Source organism: Ranitomeya variabilis, chromosome 6, assembly GCF_051348905.1.
Source record: "Ranitomeya variabilis isolate aRanVar5 chromosome 6, aRanVar5.hap1, whole genome shotgun sequence".
NCBI classification, from domain to species: Eukaryota; Metazoa; Chordata; class Amphibia; order Anura; family Dendrobatidae; genus Ranitomeya; species Ranitomeya variabilis.
The window spans coordinates 318882189-318908345 of NC_135237.1; the positions used below are offsets into that span (position 1 = coordinate 318882189).

Genomic DNA, 26157 nt, shown 5'->3' on the forward strand with positions numbered 1-26157 from the left:
TTCTCCCATCAAGCACGCACATCCATCTTCAAGCACCTCCTCTCACAAGTAGTATCATCTTGTCTCCAGTGTACCATACTTACGGTACATTTTCTCTAAACCCCCAAGAGCAGTATGTGTATCCCGATCTGCTCCTGTCCAGGGCTACTCACAGAATTCACCATTTTTTAGATGTGCTCTTCATACCTGTTTGCTAGACCTGGAGCAAATGCACCAAGCTGGCAGACAGCCGTCAGACACATGTGGCTATCGAGCTATGGGTTGGGGAACCCTTCACTAACCAGATCAAACCTTTTAATCAGCCAAGAAAAGGCTTGCTTCTTAGCACTTCATCACTTTTTGACAGCATTGCATTGGAAAGGTCATGAGACAGGTGATGCTGGCACAAGGATGCAGCCCACACCTAGACACAATGGGCTGTTTATTACGAAACCTGTATAAAATGACACTATTATTATATAAACCTGGTGTATCAGGAACCAGTGCCAGTGCTGACGCAGGAATCAAGGTCAGTAAATGGGTGGAGCACAGAGTTTTGGACTAGGAAACATTTGCCAGGCACATCTCTGCATACAGGTGTATTATAGACAGAAGGTTCTCTTATAGCAGCTACACACAGCAAGACCACACGACTGATATTAAGGAGATCATAGAGGCCTTGTCACCAGGCCAAAGACCACACGACTGATATCATAGAGGCCTTGTCACCAGGCCAAAGACCACACGACTGATATCATAGAGGCCTTGTCACCAGGCCAAAGACCACACGACTGATATCATAGAGGCCTTGTCACCAGGCCAAAGACCACACGACTGATATCATAGAGGCCTTGTCACCAGGCCAAAGACCACACGACTGATATTAAAGAGGCCGTGTCACCAGGCCAAACGTGGTATGTCTTCACAATGAGTTGTGGCTCACAGGGTAAGTATGCAGAACAGCCAAAAGACACGCCCCCAGAGAATCTGAGCCACGCCCCTTGGTAAGAGCATAAAATTAGCACTAAAAAAAAAAAAAAAAGATCTATATTTCTGGGACGTATGGTGGGTTTAAAAAAAAAGAAAACCCTCAGAGTAATCAAGGGAGCAATAAGAACATAACAAAAGCAAAAAGCTGGCCTCAATCTGTTGACAGCTCCCTTTTAAAGTGAATTTTGAAACCAAACTTTTACCACATAATTACGAGATTAGCATGATAAAGGGCTAGAGGCCCGGATTTCAGTCATGTGTCACAAAATGGGCTGCTTGGTATAGTTTTGATTGGCAGATTTCGGCAGTGTGTACACAGAAAGCTGTCAATCAATGGTGTGCGCGGGATGATGCAGAGCTTAGTATTGAGTGCACCTGTAGATCTGCAGCAAATAATATGAGCCACAAGCAGCCCTGTAAGGCCACGTTCACACTATCAGTATTTGTAAGCCAAAACCAAGAGTAGGTGATAATACAGAAGTGGTGACGGGTTTCTATTAAACTTTTCCTCTTAGGCTATGTGCACACGTAGGGAGGGTCCTCTGCGGGTTCTCCCGCAGCGGATTTGATAAATCTGCAGGGCAAAACCGCTGCGGTTATCCCTGCAGATTTATCGCGGTTTGTTTTGCGGTTTCCGCTGCGGGTTTACTCCTATACTATTGATGCTGCATATGCAGCATCAATAGTAATGTTTAAAAATAATAAAAAATGGTTATATACTCACCCTCTGACGTCCCGATCTCCTCGGAGCTGCACACGGCGGTCCGGTTCCAAAGATGCTGTGCGAGAAGGACCTTTGTGACGTCACGGTCATGTGACCGCGACGTCATCGCAGGCCCTGCTCGCACAACAACCCTGCGACCGGACGGCCGCGTGCAGCGCTGAGAGGTGAGTATATCATTATTTTTTATTTTAATTCGGAATGTAAACCGCTGCGTTTCTGTGCGGTTTTTCCCGCAGCATGTGCACAGCGGATTGCGGTTTCCATAGGTTTACATGTAACTGTAAACGCAATGGAAACTGCTGCGGACCCGCAGCTGCAGAAACGCTGCGGTTCCGTGGTAAAAACCGCTACATGTGCACATAGCCTTATTGTTCCGCTCCTGGTTTTGGCTTACAAAATACTGATGTAAAATACTGACCAAATACTGAACATGTGTACGTGGCCCAAGTGACATGCATGATGTCAAATATTCAGGTCAAAAAGCTGTGTGTGAACATACCCTAGAAGTAAAGACACTGCTCTTCCAATTCCTCAACATTGAGAATATCGCAGGAGCCAGTCAATCTTTCATGAATAATGTCCTCTCATGGTGGCATGTCAAATGAGTGTTTATGATCGCTTCACCAGGAACATGAATTGCAAGTTGTACTGTAGCAAGTGACAACAGCAGCAAAAGGTCCCTGTCTGAAAGGTGACACCAGACAAAGCGACCAGGGATGGCTACATGTTAAGCAACAGAAAGCGCAAACAAAAATATACAAAATACCCAGGACATTCCTGCACCTCGGCGTACTCACAGCAACTGATGTATTGCCATGTCCGCAGCATAAGTCTGGAAAATTACAGGTGGCCACCACGGGAACACTGCGTCCACTCTGCCAAGACCTCCAGCGGCTAGCAATACACACGTACTGCTGGAGCAAAGGCAGGAGGACACACACCCACAGTGCAAGGATGGCACCGCAAGGTTTCATGGTCTATTAAAGGGGTGGTGTCAAAAAAACAGCCAAACATACTGTATTTCCATCGGTCGGACCTGCTAGTGAAGCTTCAATGCAGAGAAAGCAGCCGAGGCACAAATGTACAGCCTATGGACAGATGTGGTGCAACCCGCAGCATCCAACCTGCAGCGATTACTGATCGTATGCACATACCCTAAAGGAGTTGAGGATGGTAACAACTGCTTGTTTACTGCATTCTGTAGGCCTAAAAAGACCATCAACACTCAAGGGAAAAAAGGCAACACTGAGCACCATCCATGGATCTGGAAGGAATCCGATTCCTGTTTTTTCAGCAATTTATTAGATGGAAACCTCAAAAGTAGTGGTCAGGATAAGGGCTCATCCAGATGTCGGAAAATCATATACGAGTGCCATCTGTGTTTTTAAAGTGTAGCACTTGTACCTGTGAGTCTATGGGGCCATTCCCATGTGATTGTGGCGACATGTCCGATTTTAATCAGAGGGTTGGATCAAAATTCTCAATGCAAGTCTGATTTTCACAAACTGTCAGAATAAACAAGGTGAAGAAAATTTGTATTTTCTATTATTTCTGCAAGTACAAGAAAAATGGATGATACTCTGATCACACTCAGTCCGTTTTACCAGTATGTGCAGAACTCAGACAAGTAAATGCGCCCTTAATGGGAACCCAACAGCCATCATGAGACTAAAAATTCTAAAGGTACCTTCACACTAAGCGACGCTGCAGCGATACAGACAACGATGCCGATCGCTGCAGCGTCGCTGTTTAGTCGTTGTGTTGACAAAACCGGGATGAATAGTCTAAGGGTACTGTCACACTCTGCAACTTTCCAACGATCACGACCAGCGATACGACCTGGCCGTGATCGTTGGAAAGTCGTTGTGTGGTCGCTGGAGAGCTGTCACACAGACCGCTCTCCAGCGACCAACGATGCCGAGGTCCCCTGGTAACAAGGGTAAACATCGGGTTACTAAGCGCAGGGCCGCGCTTAGTAACCCGATGTTTACCCTGGTTACCATTGTAAAAGTAGAAAAAAAAAAAACACATACTCACATTCCGGTGCCCGGCGTCCGCTTCCCTGCACTCCTCCTGCATCCTGTGTCAGCGCCGAACATCTCCGGCATCTCCCACAGAGCAGAGCGGTGACGTCACCGCTCTGCTTTACGGCCGGCACTTACACAGGATGCAGGAGGAGTGCAGGGAAGCGGACGCCGGGCACCGGAATGTGAGTATGTGTTTTTTTTTTTACTTTTACAATGGTAACCAGGGTAAACATCGGGTTACTAAGCGCGGCCCTGCGCTTAGTAACCCGATGTTTACCCTGGTTACCAGTGAAGACATCGCTGGATCGGTGTCACACACACCGATTCAGCGATGTCAGCAGGAGATCCAGCGACGAAATAAAGTACTGGACATTCAGCAATGACCAGCGATCTCACAGCGGGATCCTGATCGCTGCTGCGTGTCAAACAACGATATCGCTATCCAGGACGCTGCAACGTCACGGATCGCTATCGTTATCGTTGTAAAGTCGCTTAGTGTGAAGGTACCTTTAGTCTCCGCTTATGTGACCAGAGTAGAGGCCAGGCGCTGCTGTACTTTACAATCAAGATGCCACCAACACCTGTAAAGATAACAGGGTTTCATCCACAAGACGGGGGACCTTCTAGACATAAGAATACAGTCTTAATCAGTAAACTAACATTACTTGTCACATGGGGTCCTAATTTCTACAGACGGTTAAGGTGTTGTGACAGCTGGCACAATGCCGGGATCCAAGCTCAACTCGGTAACTTAATCAGCTCACAAAATTACAGCAGAAGAACAAACTCATTTCCATGCATTCCGGAGGAGGGGAGAAAAGAAAGTCTTATGCTCATCACGTAGCATTCCTCAAATATCTCAATGCTTGCAGCCAGTGACTGTATACGCTGCCACTGAATCATCAGTAGACATTGATCCAGATTTAGAATGAAGCAGGTGAGCGTAGCCCAGAGCTGTACAGAATAGTAATGGTGCACGACTCCATTTACATTCCTATGACATAAGCTCCATTAACCTTCACCAGTGTGCAAATAGAACCGGTGGCATTTAACAACTCGGATTTCCAGTGGGAAACACGGTCACTAGCGAGGTTACATGACAACACAAGTATGGCTGTGAACTCCACTGACAGGGATGATGTGAATGAACAGAACCCACGGGCAATTTACAGTCGTCCGACCACACAACAATTTGTTCGCTTCCGTCAGGAAACCTTTTACAAGTCAAAGAAAATCATCTACACTAACACCCGGGGCATGGAAATAAGCTACACAGATACACACATCCTTATGCTAACTGAACACACTTATTTTGTAAGGGGCAATGTAAAACGCAGGTACCAAGAAGAAACCAAAAGATACCCATAAACAGACTAAAGTTACCGAAAATGGACCATTTCACCCATAAAAGAACATCCATAGGGTCCACCAGAGATTTTCCTTTGAAAGGGGAAAATAAAAAATAAAAAAAAAATCGTTCAACCTTCGCCCGATGTCATCGAGTTTGGATGACTCATGACCAACATGTAGATGGCTGCCTCAGCAGAACAATCTACCGGCTGATCATTCATTCTGCAGCTCAGACATCGCCCTGCTTCTTAGCTAAGGAGTATGGCCACTTCGAGGTTACACACTGGTTTGTGTGTCTCCCGAGTTATGGTTGAATTATGAAAATATTTAGAATTGAGAGTCCTGAGTGGTTGATACCTTTTAATGGCTAACTGAAAAGATGGTAAATTGCAAGTTAGCCATTAAAAGGTATCAACCACTGAGGACTCTCAATTCTAAATATTTTTCCATCTACTGGCTAACACGGTACAAAGAGAAAGATATATATGTATTTCCTATATGGTTGAATTATAAACATAAAAAATAACAGCTTCAGTGCAAGGACAATATACTGAAACAAGAGGAAGAAGCTTTCATCCATGCTAGTCATGTTACATTTTTAGCATAAGAATCCATGACTGACATATCAGGACGCCTGCCTCCACTGTGCGCTCCCGATTATTATTTTATTATACTGACTTTTATAGTGCCATCATATTATGCAGCAGTTTACAAACATCATTACTATCCCCATTGGGGCTCAGTGTCTACAATGCCTATCAGTATGTCTTGTGGGAGGAACTGGAGAACCCGGAGGAAACCCACACAAACACGGGGAGAACATACAAACTCCTTACAGATGTTGTCCTGGATGAGATTTCAACCCAGGACCCCAGCGCTGCAAAGTAATGGTGCTTACCACTGAGCCACCCTCCCGATGCCACTTTGCCTTCAGAGGCCCTGAAGCTGGCCAGGATTGAGAGCTAAGCGCACATTCTCAGAACAGTGCTCAAGAGCTCTCTAGGAAGGGATTATAAGTTTCGCACATATTTGCCCATTACTCCTATGCAGAAGTAGTGGCAGGGTGAACAAAACACAAGAACAACTAAGAGCAGGATTCATGAAGAGTGGTGTTTTGCATGCCAGTCTTCATGAACGGGACTGCTGGAAGATGGGACTGGAGTGAGTGATGCCATATCAACTTTTAATGCATTGGATGGGCTTCACCATGCCGTGTCAAAGCTGTGCCAACTTTGGCTAAGGTGGCCAAATTTGGAGTAAAAACCACAAAAGTCACAAAGTTTTGCAAAACTTCAAGTTGCATAAAATTGTGCAACATTTTGAGATTTATTTTTGGCCAATATTCTGGCAAAAAACTACCGTGTTTCATGAATCGGGCCCTTGATCAGGAGACTGGGGGTAAGCTTTTACTTATTAGATTGTCATAACCCTTTTATAAAAAGACAATAAACACAAGTTACGGGGGCCCATTGCCCGCCACCTGTGATTTGCCATACTTCCTACAGAGTGCACTGGAAGCAGACTCATGTTACTCAATGCGAGGTCATATGTTACAAGACATATTGATGACGCTCGGTTTTCAAGAGCCCTACTACAATGAGAAATGACTGATCGGAAAGATCTTCTTTATGCTTCTATTCGGGAAGCTCGGCACAAGTACCCCGGATGTGTACCTTACATGTACAGCATGGTGCACACTTTAATGACATGCTGAATGTTCATGTGATGGAGAGCTCCTATGTAAGATTCTGGCAGATACACCGCAGTGCTGGGCAGTCACTAATGAATGTGTGGCGCTGGGGCGTTCACAGCTGCTGCTGGGAGTAATAGTGACCACTGCTGGAGAAGATACCAGCCGTTTGGTTGTAGTGGTGACGGACCCCTAATGGTCTAATACATTAAGGATCAGATATCAATAAGCTAGTCCCATACAACCCCATTAATGGAATCAGTCACCAGTATTTCCACCCCATCTGAGAGCAGCATGATGTAGGGGGTCGTTTACTGGGCTGCTTGCTGCAGTTTTGATAAGTTTTCTCTGCTGCAGATCTAGCAGTTCTATGAAAGCCGGGCTCTTTCTAAAACCGCCAACATCAATGATTGACATCTCTGTGTACACTGCATAGGCAGAAAGCTGCCAATAAGTAGTGGTGGCAAGGTTATATAGAGCTCATAAAATATGGAGGACTAGATGACAGATTAGTAGTCCTCTAGTAATGATTTTATCAGCAGGAAATCAAAACTACATTAAGAAGCCCAGTAGGCGACACACTGGAATCAAGGTCTCTGTCTCTATATTATGCTGTTCTCAGAATACGTGGTAAAAACTTGGTGACAGATTCCCTTCAATGTGTGGAAGTAATAGGTTTCAGTACTGAAAGCTTCTGTGGGTGTTGGATTTTTGCCCTTTGCAGTGGCTTTAGGAAGGAAAAGAAGTATAATTTTAAGAGATCTGTACTACCTTTCAGAGAGACAGCACAAGGATATCTAGATTTCCAAGAATGTATCTGAATTCAGCGGCCGTCCATTTATATAGCAAACATTAGGACCACTTACAATCTAAGCCAATGCTATGGCCACTTTGTGATGGGACGCTAGAACTTAAAGTTTAAAAAATACAAAAACCACACACACTTGTGAGAAGTAAACTCCTGGTGGGAAGACCCACTGCAAGATGGGCGGCTGGTCCTTCATTTAAATCAGGAGATGCCCCTTGTCATTAGCTGGCTGCAAGTGTGGTTTCTAAACTGCACACATCATGCAGAAAGGTGCCTCCAATACGTAGCGGGGGTTACTGATCACTGCCATCACCCGAGCGGCCTGTATAAACAGTAATGACTCACACTTTATAGGGATTTCTAGCTCATAGGAAAATGAAAGGTCCGAAGCGCAGTTCACTTTATGAGCATCGTGAACAAGCACCTCGGCTAATTCCCTCCAGACGGCTGCAAATTATCTTACACAACAGGGACTGGCACGAGGTCTAGCTGCAAACTAAAGGGAACCTAGCCGCAAAAAGGGTGCCTCACTCATCTAACACATGTTACAGCATGCAGTGGGGCGGCCGAAGACACAAACATGGCAGCTCCCAAGTACACACTCAGCGGGCAATGTTCCAGAAGCCCACAATTCCCTTTAGGAAGTCTTCTCAGTAGTTAGGAGAGCTTTAGACAATGCCAACTGGGCAAAGATGGCCGAATGAGGGTAGGGGATGTGGTCATGCACTCAGGGTGCCATGTTCTATTCTAAACAAACAGCTGGCAAAGTACATGGCAACAAGTATTTTCCCATGAAGCACTATAGCATAAAGTGTGATGCCACCAAGTCAGTAACATTGCCCACTATGGATACTTCCTCTGTCAGTAGTGCCCACTGATGGAAAACCATACGATGGTGGAAATGAGGTTCTCTAAATGGAGACCGTCACCCCAAAAAACTACTTATACAGAACTATAAAATGTATATTTATATAGAAATCATGATAGAAGTATTCATTTAGTTGCAGATAAATCTGAGATTAAGGAGGGCTCGCTGTGCTGATATGCTAATCGGAGGGCATAACAGCGCAGATACATTGGCCTCACCAGGGGGCATCGGAGCGTCATCTGCATATGGACTAAAAAGGAATTTATCTCCAACTACAAGCACTAAGATGTGTATTACGGATAGGAATTTTATAGAACCAAGTCCTCTATATAAATGTTTAAGCAGCTGAATTTGTATTTTGGGGTGACTCCCTAGAGCGCCACCGCAGGAGGAGTGAAGTATTACACCTTGCCCATGAAAATGGGCTGTCTGCAGGCACGCCCGAGCTCTTCACGGCAGCTCTCCGCTGTAGTTAGTCGGGGTCTGTCCTGAATCTCCCATTTTATTTATTTAGATCACTTTGAAGGAGTCATTCAAAAAGCGGCTTTCCTATGTCAGACAACCCATTGGTTGAATCATGTATTTTAGAACAGATGTCCCCTAAAATGAAGAACGGAGATCATTTATCCAGCCGCCTACATTCCTCTGCTGCTCGGGCAAGAGCTGTCTGCCGCTTATCTGGGGAGCAGATTCTATTAGGTCGCTGCTGGATGCCCTCATCGTGCCCCTGCGGGGGGTGGACAGAATGGAGTGGAATTTGGGAGCCAGTAAGACCCCTCTAGCAGCTGCAGGCGGTATGTTCACCCGAATACCCAGGTAGTGAGGGTGACGGGCAGATAACAGGGACAAGTCACAGCCAAATATTTGCATCACTTTAATGATTAATAGTGGCACATTCCTATGGTGTGGTATCCAGCACTGGTATCCCGCACCATCGGAATGTGCCACTATCCAGCACTGGTATCCCGCACCATCGGAATGTGCCACTATCCAGCACTGGTATTCGGCTAGTGGAATACCGCACCATAGGAATGTGCCACTATCCAGCACTGGCACCCGGCTAGTGGAACACCGCACCATAGGAATGTGCCACTATCCAGCACTGGTACCCGGCTAGTGGAATACCGCACCATAGGAATGTGCCACTATCCAGCACTGGTATTCGGCTAGTGGAATACCGCACCATAGGAATGTGCCACTATCCAGCACTGGCACCCGGCTAGTGGAATACCGCACCATAGGAATGTGCCACTATCCAGCACTGGTATTCGGCTAGTGGAATACCGCACCATAGGAATGTGCCACTATCCAGCACTGGCACCCGGCTAGTGGAATACCGCACCATAGGAATGTGCCACTATCCAGCACTGGCACCCGGCTAGTGGAATACCGCACCATAGGAATGTGCCACTATCCAGCACTGGTACCCAGCTAGTGGAATACCGCACCATAGGAATGTGCCACTATCCAGCACTGGTATTCGGCTAGTGGAATACCGCACCATAGGAATGTGCCACTATCCAGCACTGGTATTCGGCTAGTGGAATACCGCACCATAGGAATGTGCCACTATCCAGCACTGGCACCCGGCTAGTGGAATACCGCACCATAGGAATGTGCCACTATCCAGCACTGGTATTCGGCTAGTGGAATACCGCACCATAGGAATGTGCCACTATCCAGCACTGGTATTCGGCTAGTGGAATACCGCACCATAGGAATGTGCCACTATCCAGCACTGGCACCCGGCTAGTGGAATACCGCACCATAGGAATGTGCCACTATCCAGCACTGGTATTCGGCTAGTGGAATACCGCACCATAGGAATGTGCCACTATCCAGCACTGGTACCCGGCTAGTGGAATACCGCACCATAGGAATGTGCCACTATCCAGCACTGGCACCCGGCTAGTGGAATACCGCACCATAGGAATGTGCCACTATCCAGCACTGGCACCCGGCTAGTGGAATACCGCACCATAGGAATGTGCCACTATCCAGCACTGGTATTCGGCTAGTGGAATACCGCACCATAGGAATGTGCCACTATCCAGCACTGGCACCCGGCTAGTGGAATACCGCACCATAGGAATGTGCCACTATCCAGCACTGGTACCCGGCTAGTGGAACACCGCACCATAGGAATGTGCCACTATCCAGCACTGGCACCCGGCTAGTGGAATACCGCACCATAGGAATGTGCCACTATCCAGCACTGGCACCCGGCTAGTGGAATACCGCACCATAGGAATGTGCCACTATCCAGCACTGGTATTCGGCTAGTGGAATACCGCACCATAGGAATGTGCCACTATCCAGCACTGGTACCCGGCTAGTGGAATACCGCACCATAGGCGCACAGGTCTTATAAAGCCGCCTGCTGGGCCAGTGTGGGTGCCATTCACATGTACCACCAATGGACACTGGATCCCAATAGTGCCAGGGTGGAAGCAGCGGGCTGTGCCACTCATTAGCAGCCGTGGAACGCTGCACCCACACACCAGTCACTGGAGCATGCCAGTCACTGTGCCCACCCCCTCCTCAGACTGTAGGTCCTGGCAGTGCCATCTTCAGCTTATCACTTGGCGGACCCCAATAACCACAGCGGGGTCTGCAGCTAGCCCCAGTAAGTATCCCATGCCCAGTGGTGACAGCCCTACCTGCATAGAAGCGGATGAGGCAGCCGATCTCGGGCTCCATGCCCTCCTCCTGCACCCGGCACAGGTCCCGGAAGCCCAGCTGGAAGAGGTAATCGTTCTGCAGCAGCAGCGGCTTCTCGTGCGGCTCCAGCCTGCGGCCGCTGTCCCCGTGGAGCTGCACGTACAGGGAGCCGTGCACATGGCGGAGCGGCCGGACGGTGACCGCGGGCGGCGGCGGCTCCGCGCTCAGCTCTTCCACCGAGGAGGAGGAGGACGACGAGGCGGCTCCGCAGTGGAAGAGCTCCAGGCCCTGGCACACCGCGTCCTCCGGGTGGTCTCCGTTCACCTCCTCGGGGTCCCAGCAGTCTGGCCGGCCCACCCAGGTCCCAGAGCCGGAGAAGACCTCGGGCCGCTCGTCGCTGGCGCCCGCGTCAGGGGCCTGGCCCAGCACCCTCAGCGCCCCGGAGGAGCCCGCTCCTGGCCGCAGCAGCCGAGCCGCCACCTCGCCGGCCGTGGTGTCCAGGGTGCAGAGCAGCGGCCGCAGGCCGGGGGACGAGCGCGGCTCGTGGATCTGCAGGCAGCCCCTCCGCAGCTCCCCGCGCACCCACTCGCGCTCCTGCGGCTGCAGCTGCACCCACTGGCGGTACTTCAGCAGGGTCTTCCTGTCCAGGCTGCGGGTGCCGGGCCCCAGGGTGGTGGAGGACGAGGGGGCGGCCGTGCCCAGGGGGGTCGCGGACAGGTTCCTCTTGAGCCGCCGCCGTCTCCTCCTCAGCAGCAGCGCGGAGTTGGCGGAGGAGCCGTGGCAGTTCCCGGCCGGGGGCAGCACGAGTGTCGCGCCTCCCTCCATCCCCGGCCGCGGCTTCTCCCCATCTGCCGCCGCCGCTGGCTGCTCCATTGACTGTGAGGCGGAACCTTCCAGAGCGAGCATCGGATCTAAGCCTCAATCCCGCGCATCCCACGGGGGCCACGTCTAGGCAGCGCCGGCTCCACAGTGCGCCATCATGGAGGGGATGTTGATGATTGCTGGAGATTGCCAGCCCCGCCACTCCATACACCGAGGGGTGTGACCTGCCTGCCAGCTTCATGCATATTAAGCAGCAGCCTGTCACTGGCCCAGCACCCAGCCCGGAGAGCCTGTCACTCTGACGGCGGCCACGTCACAGACCGCGCGGGGCGGCTCGGGACTTGTAGTCCGGGTGTCATAGCCCGCCGGGAATGTCAAGGGTGCGGGCTTAGCGAATCCCTCAGTGTGGCTCCTAGCTGTGAACTACTGTGAGCGGGCACACCTCTCAAGAGACAATAGACTAGTCCGTGTCTTGTGTTATTCAGTCTGACAGAAGAAACCATTCACTGGGGAGGGGAGTAACGGCTGTGTCAGCAGGAGAGTGGCGCATTTGTACACACCACACGTTACTCTATGTAATGTGGTTCTAGTAGACCTCCCCTTTAAGTGCTTTCTGGTACTGGGCATCAATGGCTATAGATATTTCATAATAATGGCATACAAATGTTTTTTACTGTAGTCATCAATGTGGCCTCAGTATCTTGATTGTCAAAGTAAATGACCAACCTTAGCAATCTGATGTAATTGCAACCTGTGGTAAAATGGTAGTCCAAATACTGAGGCTCGGTGCAGTCAGTCACCTCAGGGTGCAGTCGGCCACCACAGGGTGCAGTCGGCCACCACAGGATGCAGTCGTCCACCTCAGGGTGCAGTCGGCCACCTCAGGGTGCAGTCGGCCACCACAGGATGCAGTTGTCCATCTCAGGGTGCAGTCATCCACCTCAGGGTGCAGTCGGCCACCTCAGGGTGCAGTCGGCCACCACAGGGTGCAGTCGGCCACCTCAGGGTGCAGTCGGCCACCTCCGGGTGCAGTCGGCCAATTAATGGTTGACCACATTGTATAATTTTCTAGAGTTCAGCAAAAAGATTTACAGCATTGTGGTCCACGCTCCAGTCCAGTCCTCCGTGGCCACTTCTGCAGACGGCTTCCTGGGTACCTCTAGTATTTGTGCCCTGCAACGTCATGCGTAAAGATGCTGGACATAGGAGTGGAGACTGCCCAGGTTCCGGCTGCCGCAGAGTCCAGATCAGGCCAACGCAAATCTTATTTTTTTGGTGTGCACCCGTATACCCTCAGTTGTCTGTTGTCCAGCCTATACCCAGGTAGATTTCAATCTTCCAATTTCAATAACCAGAGAAGTAAGTGCCGGCAACACACCTCTTTTTAATCAGTATGAATCATAAATCTCTAAGTTTTGAGAATTTTTGAATTTCAGCATAGTCATGAAGCATAATGGCTATGTTGAAGCTCAGCTAGCGTGAAACAGCCGTCGTCCACAGATGGTATCTGCTCCTCTCCCGCTGTACCGGTGTTATGTGTAGGACTGTCCCGATCAGAGTTACCTTGCTGTGGTGGGATGGCTTTTATGCTATTTTTTGATTAAAAAAGAGTATTACAAAAAACTCTGTGTTATTTAAATGCACTTTTTTCTTTTTATTTACTTAGTTTTTGCTTACTTTTTCTCTTGCTGGATTTATATGTTTTGTGGCCAATTTGACCATGCATTTAAGTTCTGCATGTGTACCAACTCAAGTCAAGCTCAAATTTTGTGTTTTTTTCTTTGTACTCGTGTTATGGACTAAATAAAGGAATGTTTTACCGGATGGTGAGCGCCACCTTTTTATTCTGTTTTTGGACTTTATGAGATTCATATTGAAACTCTCTAAATCCTCCTCAAATACTGAAAACTTGGTTCTGGTGATGCATTAAGATGTATTAATGTACTGATCTTGGTTCTCGTGATGCATTCATATAAGTACACCTCTACATTTTTTTTGCGGCCCTTGGGATTAGTTCAGTATGACAATGTGGCTCTTGGACCAAAACTGTTGTGCGCCCCTGATGTAATCTAGAATTATATAACAGTAATATTATATAAGGGAATTGTTCTCTGAAGCTGAAAGGCTTCCAAAGCGACTGCAGACCAAATTCCTTGTTCTTTTCTCTGCTTAAACAGGTATTTTTTAAAAATAAAAATTATCACCTTTCAACTGGGATCCAATTAGTATCGTTTTTCCTTTGAGGAGAGTAGCATGTTAAGCATGCCGAGATGAGCAGACTTAGATTGCTACTTCCAATAGGTGGCACTAGAGTTCTAGTCCTCTTCCTCTCTGAAGAGACAATTTTCATATTTCCCAGAGGAGCACTGCAGCTTTAGGTCTCCTTATCTCAGCATGCTTAACATGTCACTCTCCACAAGGAGAAACAATACTTCTTGGATCCCGGTCAAACACGTCTGACACAGCCAAATTAGATCTCACACTTTGCACTGACGAGGGGCAGTACTCCGAAACACAGTGTCTGCAAATTGAGATTCTGGTTTGGCCTTTATCCTAAGTCATGTGACAAGGCACTTTAAAGGGTCAACAGTGACTGTTAGGATTGCTACTTCCTGTAGGTGGCACTAGAGTTCTAGTACTCTTCCTCTCTGAAGAGACAATTTGCACCTTTCCATAGACTAGTTTTCGACTGACTGATGGGCCTCCACCAATTGCCAGCATCAGATAGGTGAAATACAGTAACTAGAGTGAAATACCTCTTTAAATCTGTAACAATATTTAAGCCAAACGCTGACCATACACAGTAGATAGCGATTAGTTAGTTCCTTATTCAACTGGTATCTTTTTTCCTTATATACATGCAATATTTAATCATGAAAAATCATGGGGCTCCATTGCAAACAACCTATTCTCTTTAAAAAAAAATAAAGATAAATTATTGGATGAAGTAGGCAGAGTCACGACACATCCGAACTGTCGCAAAAGGGAAACTTTCCAAATTTTATAAACATGGAGAGAGACATGTATTGCATCATGTACAGAGTAATTATGCCCCAGTTTAAGCCTCTTACTGTTGTTACCTAGTACCACACCCCTTCCATGGTCCCTGTAAAGTATGATGCACAGTAAATTCTCCCCACAACTTTTCCCCACAAGCACAGTATGATGACCCCAGAATGATCCCAGCAAAGTAGGAAGCTTCAATACTAGGGTTGAGCGAAACGGGTCGTTCATTTTCATAAGTCGCCGACTTTTGGCAAAGTCGGCGTCTCATGAAACCCGACCCGATCCCTGTGTGGGGTCGGCCATGCGGTACGCGATCTAGGCGCGAAAGTCGCGTTTCGTATGACGCGTTTAGCTCCATTTTTGCAGCCAATGAAGGAGCGGTAGAGTGCTGACGTAGGTGTTAGGGGGCGTACACAACAACAGGCATTTTTTTTCGCGTGCATTACAGCGATGTGCAAAGTGTAAAATGAGCGTTCTGGGAGCGATGAGGAAAATCAGGGGAGAGAGAGAGCAAGAGAGATTTAAAAAATAATATCGACTTTTAAGACAGTCGGGTTTCACAAAACCCGACTTGACCCTAAAAAGCTAAAGGTCACTCAACCCTATTCAATACAGATGATGTCCCTACAGTTTCCCCATACAATATAATGTCCCCATAGTGAGTATACAGTATGATTTCCCCAATCAACCTCCCACCACCAAGGAATTAATTTGTGGATCCACTGGCTAATCCTTGGCAGTAATTGGAGCGTCATCTGTAGATTTCTAGAAGTGGATTATCTAAATATCCACAACAAATCCATGTGACTTGGACATACATGAAAATGTCATATTCTAGTTTACTATAACACAAGAACTGTAAAGGAATTTCCAGAAGTAAAAAAGTGATGGCCTAGCCTCATGTGAAGCCATTATTATTTATTATGTGGGATCCGACCTCCCTCACTCAGCCTATGTAGACAATGAAGGGGCCTCTGAAACCTTTTATGTTGCTGCTCAGTGGATTTTCTCAAGCATTAAAGACCTATCCTTTGCAGACATACTGTATAGGCATTTATTAATGAAGCATGTACTTAATCTGGACCAATGCCTCACGATGGTCAGGTTTTAATTAAATGTCGGCTTGCTTTGTATTAGCAAACAATAAGGGCAGTTTTTTTTCTCCGACATAAGATCCTGATACCATTCGGAGCAAATATACAAGACGTATAATTTTCTTTTAAATACTATACTATTAGGGAAGGATACGTCTTGTCTGCAGCATTATGACATTCTTGTATGCGACATTACAACAGACAGCTAGAATGCTATTTCTGAAAGGGACCTAAAATATGCATTTCTGTATATACTGTACAGATGTATGCAAACTATTTTCTGCTGATAGAAAACACTGTCATGTTCAAGATGGATGATAATAAACTGTTGAAAAAGAAATCTAAGCTGCATGATTCACAGAAAAGCTCCGAATATGTTCATGTACTCTAGTTGGAACACTCTATGAAGTGACATATGATGTACAGTACATACCAAAAGTTGGGACACACCTTCTCATTTAAAGATTTTTCTGTATTTTCATGAGAATGAAAATTGTACATTCACACTGAAGGCATCAAAACTATGAATTAACACGTGGAATTATATACTTAACAAAAAAGTGTGAAACAACTGAAAATATGTCTTACTAGATGGTGGCCCGATTCTAACGCATCGGGTATTCTAGAATATGTATGTAGTTTATTTATGAAGTTTCCAGAATAATGTAATTTATACACAGGATTCGGCTGGCCGGGCGCGACGAATTAGCGAAGCGTTGTTCAAATTCCGTGCCAATTCGCGGCCGGACTGCTCCTGTCGCTGATTGGTCACGCCCGGCCGCGAACAATCAGTGAAGCCAGGGCCTGCTCCAGGTTTTTGAGGGCCCCGGGCGAAAGAGTCTCAGTGGGCCCCCCTCTTTAACACATACCACGATTCATGATGCACAGATAAAGCAGAGAAATATAGCACAGCCAAGTAGCATACAGCCCATGTAGTATATAACACAGCCCCCATAGTATATAACATAGCCTACGTAGTATATAACACAGGCCACGTAGTATATAGCACAGCCCACGTAGTATATTGCCCAGCCACGTAGTATATAGCACAGTCCCCGTAATATATTGCACAGACACATAATATATTGCACAGCCACGTAGTATATAGCACAGCCACGTAGTGTATAACACAGCCCATGCAGTATATAACACAGGCCACGTAGTATAGAGCACAGCGATGTAGTATACTGCCCAGCCACGTAATATATACCACAGCCACGTAGTATATAGCACAGAGACATAGTATATAACAGCCCATGCAGTATATAACAGCCCACGTAGTATATTGCCCAGCCACGTAATATATTGCACAGCCACATAGTATATAACAGCCCACACAGTATATAACACAGCCCATGCAGTATATAACACAGGCCACATAGTATATAACACAGCCCACGCAGTATATAACACAGCCCACGCAGTATATAACACAGGCCACGTAGTATATAACACAGCCCACGTAGTATATAACACAACCCACATAGTATCTAACACAGCCCATGTAGTATATAGCAATGTGGGCACCATATCCCTGTTAAAAAAAGAATTAAAATAAAAAATTGTTATATACTCACCTTCCGTCAGCCCCCGGATCCAGCCCAGGTGTTTACCGATGCTCCTCGCGACGCTCCGGTCCCAAGAATGCATTGCGGTCTCGCGAGATGATGATGTAGCGCAGAGGTGTCAAACTGCATTCCTCGAGGGCCGCCAACAGGTCATGTTTTCAGGATTTCCTTGTATTTCACAGGTGATAATTTAATCACCTGCGCAGAATGATTCCAGCACCTTGTGGAATGCTAAGGAAATCCTGAAAACATGACCTGTTGGCGGCCCTCGAGGAATGCAGTTTGACACCTCTGATGTAGCGGTCTCACAAGACCGCTACGTCATCATCTCGCGAGACCGCAATGCATGGACCGGAGCGTCGTGAGGAACAGCGGAAAAGTCGACGGAAGGTGAGAATATAATGATTTTTTATTTTGTTTATTATTTTTAACATTAGATCTTTTTACTATTGATGCTGCATAGGCAGCTTTAATAGTAAAAAGTTGGTCACACAGGGTTAATAGCAGCGTTAACGGACTGCATTCCACCGTAGCATAACGCGGTGTAACGCAGCCATTAACCCTGTGTGGGCGCTGACTGGAGGGGGCACTGACAGAGAGTAGGAAGGGGCGAATTCACGGCTGGACTGTGCCCGTCACTGATTGGTCGCGGCCTGCCGGCTGCGACCAATCAGCGACGCGGGATTTCCATGACAGACAGACAAACAGACGGAAGTGCCCCTTACACGATTATATATATAGATATTCTAGGTTCTTCAAAGTAACCTTTTGTTTTGATGACTGCTTTGCACACTCTTGGCATTCTCTTGATGAGCTTCAAGAGGTAGTCACCGGTAATGGTTTTCACTTCACAGGTGTGCCCTGTCAGGTTTAATAAGTGGGATTTCTTGCCTTATAAATGGGGTTGGGACCATCATTTGTGTTGTGCAGAAGTCTGGTGGATACACAGCTGATAGTCCTACTGAATAGACTGTTAGAATTTGTATTATGGCAAGAAAAAAGCAGCTAAGTAAAGAAAAACGAGTGGCCATCCTTACTTCAAGAAATTAAGGTCAGTCAGTCCGAAAAATTGGGAAAACTTTGAAAGTGTCCCCAAGTGCAGTGGCAAAAACAATCAAGCTCTACAAAGAAACTGGCTCACATGAGGACCGCCCCAGGGAAGGAAGACCAAGAGTCACCTCTTCTTCTGAGGATAAGTTTATCCGAGTCACCAGCCTCAGAAATCGCAGGTTAACAGCAGCTCAGATTAGAGACCAGGTCAATGCCACGCAGAGTTCTAGCAGCAGACACATCTCTACAACAACTGTTAAGAGGAGACTTTGTGCAGCTGGCCTTCATGGTAAAATAGCTGCTAGGAAACCACTGCTAAGGACAGGCAACAAGCAGAAGAGACTTGTTTGGGCTAAAGAACACAAGGAATGGACATTAGACCAGTGGAAATCTGTGCTTTGGTCTGATGAGTCCAAATTTGAGATCTTTGGTTCCAACCACTGTGTCTGTGCAATGCAGAAAAGGTGAACAGATGGACTCTACATGCCTAGTTCCCACCGTGAAGCATGGAGGAGGAGGTGTGATGGTGTGGGGGTGCTTTGCTGGTGACACTGTTCGGGATTTATTCAAAATTGAAGACATACTGAACCAGCATGGCTACCACAGCTTCTTGCAGCGGTATGCTATTTCATCCGGTTTGCATTTAGTTGGACCATCATTTATTTTTCAACAGGACAATGACCCCAAAAACACCTCCAGGCTGTGTAAGGGCTATTTGACCAAGAACGAGAGTGATGGAGTGCTACGCCAGATGACCTGGCCTCCACAGTCACCAGACCTGAACCCAATCGAGATGGTTTGGGGTGAACTGGACCGCAGAGTGAAGGCAAAAGGGCCAACAAGTGCTAAGCATCTCTGGGACCTTCTTGAAGATTGTTGGAAGACCATTCCAGGTGACTACCTCTTGAAGCTCATCAAGAGAATGCCAAGAGTGTGCAAAGCAGTCATCAAAGAAAAAGGTGTCTACTTTGAAGAACCTAGAATATAAGACATAATTTCAGTTGTTTCACACTTTTTTGTTAAGTATATAATTCCACATTTGTTAATTCATAGTTTTGATGCCTTCAGTGTGAATGTACAATTTTCATAGTCATGAAAATACAGAAAAATCTTTAAATGAGAAGGTGTGTCCAAACCTTTGGTCTGTACTGTATGTGAAATTGCCATCAATCTTAACATGTAGGTTTCATTTAACACTTGTATGTCTCATATACAGGTGCTTCTCATAAAATGAGAATATCATAAAAAAGTTAATTTATATGAGTTCTTCAATACAAAAAGTGAAACTTGTACATTATATAGAGGCAATACAAACAGAGTGATTTATTTCAAGTGTTTAACGTCATTATCTCAGTAAATTAACAAAAAACAATTAACAAAAAACACCTACAAAGGCTTCCTAAGTGTTGAAAAAGGTCCCTTAGTCTGATTTAGGCTCCATAATCATGCAGAAGACTGCTGACTTGATAGATGTCCAGAAGGCAGTCATTGACACACTCCACAAGGAGGGTAATCCACAAAAGGTCATTGCTAAAGAAGCTTGCTGTTCACAGAGTGCTGTATCCAAGCATATTAATGGAAAGTTGAGTGGAAGGAAAAAGTGTGGTAGAAAAAGCCACCGGGATAACCGCAGCCTTGAAAGGATTGTTAAGACAAGGTCATTCAAAAATTTGGGGGAGATTTGCAAGGAGCAGACTGCTGCTGGAGTCACTGCTTCAAGAGCCATCACATACAGACATATCCAGGACATGGGCTACAAGTGTCGCATTCCTTGTGTCAAGCCACTCATGACCAATAGATATTGTCAGAAGCGACTTACCTGGGACAAGGGGAAAAATGACTGGACTGTTGCTCAGTGAGCCAAGGTCTTGTTTTTAGATGAAAGTGAATTTTGCATTTCATTTGGAAATCGAGGTCCCAGAGCCTGGAGGAAGAGTGGAGAGGCACAAAATCCAAGCTGCTTAAGTTTCCACAATCAGTGATGGTTTGGGGAGCCATGTCATTTGCTGGTGTAGGTCCACTGTGCTTTATCAAGACCAAAGTCAGCACAGCCGTCTACTAGGAAATTTTAGAGCGCTTCACTCGTCCCTCTGCCGACAAGCTTTTTGGAGATGGAAATTCCATTCTGCAGCAGGACTTGGCACCTGTCCACACTGTCAAAAGTACCAATACCTGGTTTGAAAACAACAGTATCACCATGCTTGATTGGCCAGCAAACTCGCATGACCTTATCCCCATAGAGAATCTATGAGGTATTGTCAAGAGAAAGATGAGAGACACCCAGACCCAACAATGCAGACGAGCTGAATCCTGCTATCAAAGCAACCTGGGTTTCCATAACACCTTAGCAGTGCCACAGGCTGATCACCTCCATAACACTCTGCATTGATGCAGTAATTGATGCTAAAGCAGACCCGTCCAAGTATTGAGTGCATTTACTGAACATACATTTCAGTAGGCCAACATTTCAGATTTTAAATTCATTTTTCAAGCTGGTGTTATAAAGTATTCTATTTTACTGAGATAATGACTTTTGGGTTGTCATTGGCTATAAGCCATAATCATTAACATTAACAGAAATAAACACTTGAAATAGATCACTCTGCTTGTAATGACTCTGTATAATATATGAGTTTCACTTTTTGTATTGATGAACTGAAATAAATTAACTTTTTGATGATATTCTAATTTTGTGAGAAGCACCTGTAAATACAAATTTATCCTTGTGTTGTTCCTCCTTTGTTCCCCCTAAAAATTGATGAATAAGTTGACAACTAGGTGTTACCATCCTTTTATCAATAAGACATGCCCCTATCACAGTGTGACACAGTCCAAGCAATAGTAATAATAGTGATCTAAGAAACAATGCTCCATAAGAATGGGAAAAACTAAGGTATTTGTTAAAAAAGATTTCCTGCAGATGCCTTGGTGCTCACGATTACTTTATGATCAGTGGGAGTCCAAACTCTGCTGTCCTGTCATTTGTATAGTTGGTGGCGCCCCATAGACTCCAACGATCATAAAGTGATATCATGTCCTACTGAAAGGCTGATGTAGGAAATCCCTTTGAGTCAAAGGGGTATTTTCAGGTAGCAGTTCCTCTTTAAAAAAGTATTGCCATCTCATAAAGTGATGGTAGGATATGTCATTACAATATGATTGATGAGAGTCCAACTTCTGGGACCGATCCTGGAAATGAAGAAGTCACAGCCCTGAACCTGCTCCACATCACTTTATTCTCAGGATTGATGGAAGTCCCATAGGTCATCCTCCCACCAGTCATAAAATATCTTATCCCAGTAATATATCATCACTGTATGACCTTTTGTCAGGCATTATTGTAGGTACAAACATGGGATAGCACTGACGTACATCGTTTTACCAGAAACATCTGAATTTAATAAGAAATATATGAAGTATTGGATTGACCAGCTACAGTCTTGCCCAATGTGCACCCACCGAACATCTGTGGCATTTGCCAGCAGGTTAAAATACAAAATCCCTATGTAGGCAGCTGCTGATAGAGCAACAACGTAGTTTATGCAGTGAGTCATGAGAAGACACTAGTAGCAGTGGGTGTAATGCTTTACTGTCCTCAGCTCTGACGTTTTACTGCCATCTACTGACAGAAAGTGATATTGCTGTTTTGCTGTGCAAAATTACTAAAGGTTCATGTCAAGGCAATACCGCCGCACATTTCTACCACAGCAATTTATCCATATTCTCAGACAGAGTGCTCTTTAGTAACTAGAGATCACATACTGTATATATTGTATATACATCCACACTTTACGCGTGTACTCTATAAAGCTTCCTAATACCGTGAGAGATTCAATCGGGTGACTGGATGATTCCACTGACTTTATGATTATCATCTATAATTGTTTTGTGGCTAAAAGCAATTGGTTCTTAACCCCTTCACCACTATGGGGTTTTCTGTTTTTGTGTTTCCGTTCTTTGCTCCCTGTCTTCCCAGAGTCATAACTTTTTTATTTTTCGGTCAATATACCCATGTGAGGGCTTGGTTTTTTGGGGGAAAAGTTGTACTTTTGAACAACACCATTGGTTCTATCATATCATGTACCAGATAACTGGAAAAAAAATTCAAAGTGTGGTGAAATTGCAAAAAAAGTGCAATTCTACAATTGATATTTGGCTCTCTTTTTACCATGTTCCCTAAATGCTAAAACTGACCTGCCATTATGATGATTTTCCAGGTCATTTTGAGTTCGTAGATACCAAACATGTATAGGTTATTTTTTGTTTAAAGGGAACCTGTCCCCCCCCCCCCCAGGGCCTATTAGAGTAAAAGAGCCACCTTCAGCAGCACTAAGGCTGCATTCTGTGAAGGTGGCTCTTATGTTTATTATCCCTATGAACTCTGAAATAATGAGTTTTATCAATTCATACCTCTAATGAGTCAGGGAGGTATGTTTACTCCCCCTGACTCAACCGCCGGGCAGCCGTCCATCATCCCCCTCTGGCCTCCAGGCGCAACCTCCTCTCTTTCTCGTGACGTCACCGACGCCTGCGCTCTGCAATCAGTTCTCGGGCATTCGCCATGCGCGCTGCCCGGGAACTTACATCAGGTGTGTTATGATGTATTCACACTGTGAGGCTGGGAATCTGGCACCTGCGCAGTGAGGATCTCTGGAGGAAAGAGGCAGAGGGAGATGGGGACAGGCTCAGCCTCCAGTATTCAGTCATGAGGGTGGCGCCGACGCTTGTTCAGTCACCGCTCTGTATTCTCTGCACTTGTGCCATAGTCATACTGGCCAATCAGTACCTTGATATGCCACACCTGTGAGGTGTAGGAGAAGTGCTCACTAACACAGATTTAGACAATTTTGTGAACAATATTTGAGAGAAAAAGGCTAACAAAAACAAGTGTTGTGTTTATATTTTTGTTCAGTATAGTTAATGCCATAATGTAAACTATTTTCTAATATACTTGCATTTAAAATTCCTATCCTTCCCCAACTGCAATATCTAACTGCTTTTTTGTCACTTCCTTTTTGATGACGCTTTGTTTGAGAATCCTACGTTGTTTGAGAATCCCAGTGCATGCTCAAATGAAGCATTATCATGGGGCAGAGGCTATGATTCACTGCCTCTGCCCCCTCCCTGAAAGCGTCATCAGTGACCCCCTTTTCACGGGCTGGGCTAGTCCCTGCATGATGTGCACTGTGCGATGTGCACAATTACAAGGTATTCTGACAATGCACTCTGGCGCCAGTTCGTTACTGCTTATCTTCTTTTGGCCTCTGGCTATCTGGTATATGTCAGCATAATGTGTGTGTTTTACTGTGGTGGAAAATAGTATTAATGCACAGTTTGTACCTAACCTTAGTCACCATCAACTTACAAAGGTGAAGAAATGTAAACGCAATAAAATATGCAGTATCAGTCTGTTTAAGCTTTAAGGGACAGACAAACATTGAATATACAGCTCTGGCAAAAATTAAGAGACCACCACATCAAAACCCTGTCATGGGCAGCCCAATCTCCAGACCTGAACCCCATTGAAAACCTCTGGAATGTAATCAAGAGGAAGATAGATAGTCACAAGCCATCAAACAAAGAAGAACTGCTTACATTTTTGCCCCAGAAGCAGTGTGAAAGACTGATGGAAAGCATGCCAAGACGCATGAAAGCTGTGATTAAAAATCATGGTTATTCCACAAAATATTGATTTCTGATCTCTTCCTGAGCTAAAACATTAGTATTGTTGTTTCTAAATGATTATGAACTTGTTTTCTTTATATTATTTGAGGTCTGAAAGCACTGTTTTTTTTTTTATTTTGATCACTTCTCCTTTTTAGAAAAAAAATACAAAATGTATTGCTTGGAAAGTCTGAGACGTTGTTGGAAGTTTGTAGAAGGAAAGAACAATTTACATTTTACTCAAAAATATACCTATAAAGAGAAAAATCAGACAAACTGAACATTTTGCAGTGGTCTCTTAATTTTTGCCAGAGCTGTATGGATAATTTTGAAGGGAATCTATCATCAAGATTCTTTCGCCTGACCTCTGTATAAAGCTGTATAAAGTAGGGTCCATGATTATTACACTGGGTCACGTACTGGGCTTCTTATTACCAGTTTGATGGAAACACTGTTTTATCAGCTGCAGATCTGCTAGTCTTCTCACTTATTACTATGCAATGGGTAGTCTTCTGTATCTGTAGGCTCTTTTTAACCTCAGAGCTCTCTGCCTATGCTCAGTATTGGACAGCGTGAACCTTGTGACAAATGTCCTCTAAATTTCAGAGAGGGAGGGGCTATGTAGTAAGATGAGAGATGACTTCCTGTTAGTGAGTCAGATAGGACCTAGCTTGCAGCTAGAGCGCACCTCTGGTCTGATGATTATTCAGCAGAGGCGCATGACGATTTTGTCTTTAAAGTGAGAATAAACCGAGAGGACAGATAGTGTGATCCAGTGAAGAGACAAGAGAAAGTGACAAAAATGAGTGTATAATGCCACAAAGTTGTAGTGTATGTTCCTTTAAGATGTAGCAGAGCTAGCAACCTCATTATGTTTGCACAATGTTCAGATTTCGCTTTGCAGATAATCTACATGAGGATTCAGTACATGGAAATGGTTTATATATGCATAAAGTGATGTGCTTATTATGTTCTGCTATCAGGAGCTTGTAAAGAGTTAAGAAATCAACCATGCTTTCCATATATGACCAAAAGGTCACATGATTAGACCACATGACGAGGCCCTGGGCTTGGAAGAGCAGGAGACATTTTGTGCACATGTCTGCCTAGTTGCCTAGGAAAGCTGAAGCAGCAAGTAAGTGGAGCGCCCCCACCGCCGCAGGGCCGAGGGGTACCCGGTACCGGGCCTCCATGTCTCTGCTCTGGGGTTGTCACGGCGGCTAGGCCCCGGTCCGTGACCCTGCCGTGGGGCGCACAGTGCAAAAGGTACAACAGACGATGATGATGGTGACGCTGTGGTGGTGCAGTGCAGTAAATAACGAGGACACCAGGTTGCAGTCTCTTTACCTCTTTACTGAAGATCTCTGAGTCCTCAGTCCGGAACACGGTTCACCAGGCTGCGCAAGTCCGGCCGGTCCAATGGCACCTCCAGAGTTCTCTTCACAGGTGGAAATCGGTGCCTTCCTTCTAGCGCTATGTGTTGTGGTCCTTCCCTGCTGTGCTTACGGAAAGTCCCCCACAACTGTTGTGTCTGTTTCTTAAGTTCCCTCACAACTCGATTAGATGATGTTCTGCTAATCCTCCGTCCCTCCCTGATGTTCTGGTTGGGACGGCACCCGTTTGACGGGTAGGCTCGGAGCTCTTCCGGGACCCTAGAGTCGCCCCTCTCCACAAGTTGCCCCCCAAGACTGCATAGGTGATATAAGTTGAGACAGCCCGCCTTAAACTGACTGTCCTGCCGCTGTTTGGAGTATTGCTTGAAGCTGAATGTTATGATACTCCCTCGGCGTTCCGGCCACCGGTAGTGCGCCTCAGTAGGATGTTGCTTCGGTCTTACAGCATGACTCCTACTGGTA

General features: G+C 45.9%; 1 protein-coding gene across 1 annotated transcript in view; it reads right to left on the minus strand.

Annotated features, from left to right (window-relative positions):
* PHLPP1 (PH domain and leucine rich repeat protein phosphatase 1) overlaps positions 1–12147 on the minus strand; it is a 118389-nt gene extending 106242 nt beyond the window's left edge. Inside the window, exon 1 of the mRNA XM_077269745.1 lies at positions 11097–12147. Within this exon, the coding sequence (XP_077125860.1) occupies positions 11097–12003 (907 nt within the window). The 5' untranslated portion in view covers positions 12004–12147. The remainder of the gene's footprint in view (positions 1–11096) is intronic.
* Positions 12148–26157: the final 14010 nt, after the last annotated feature.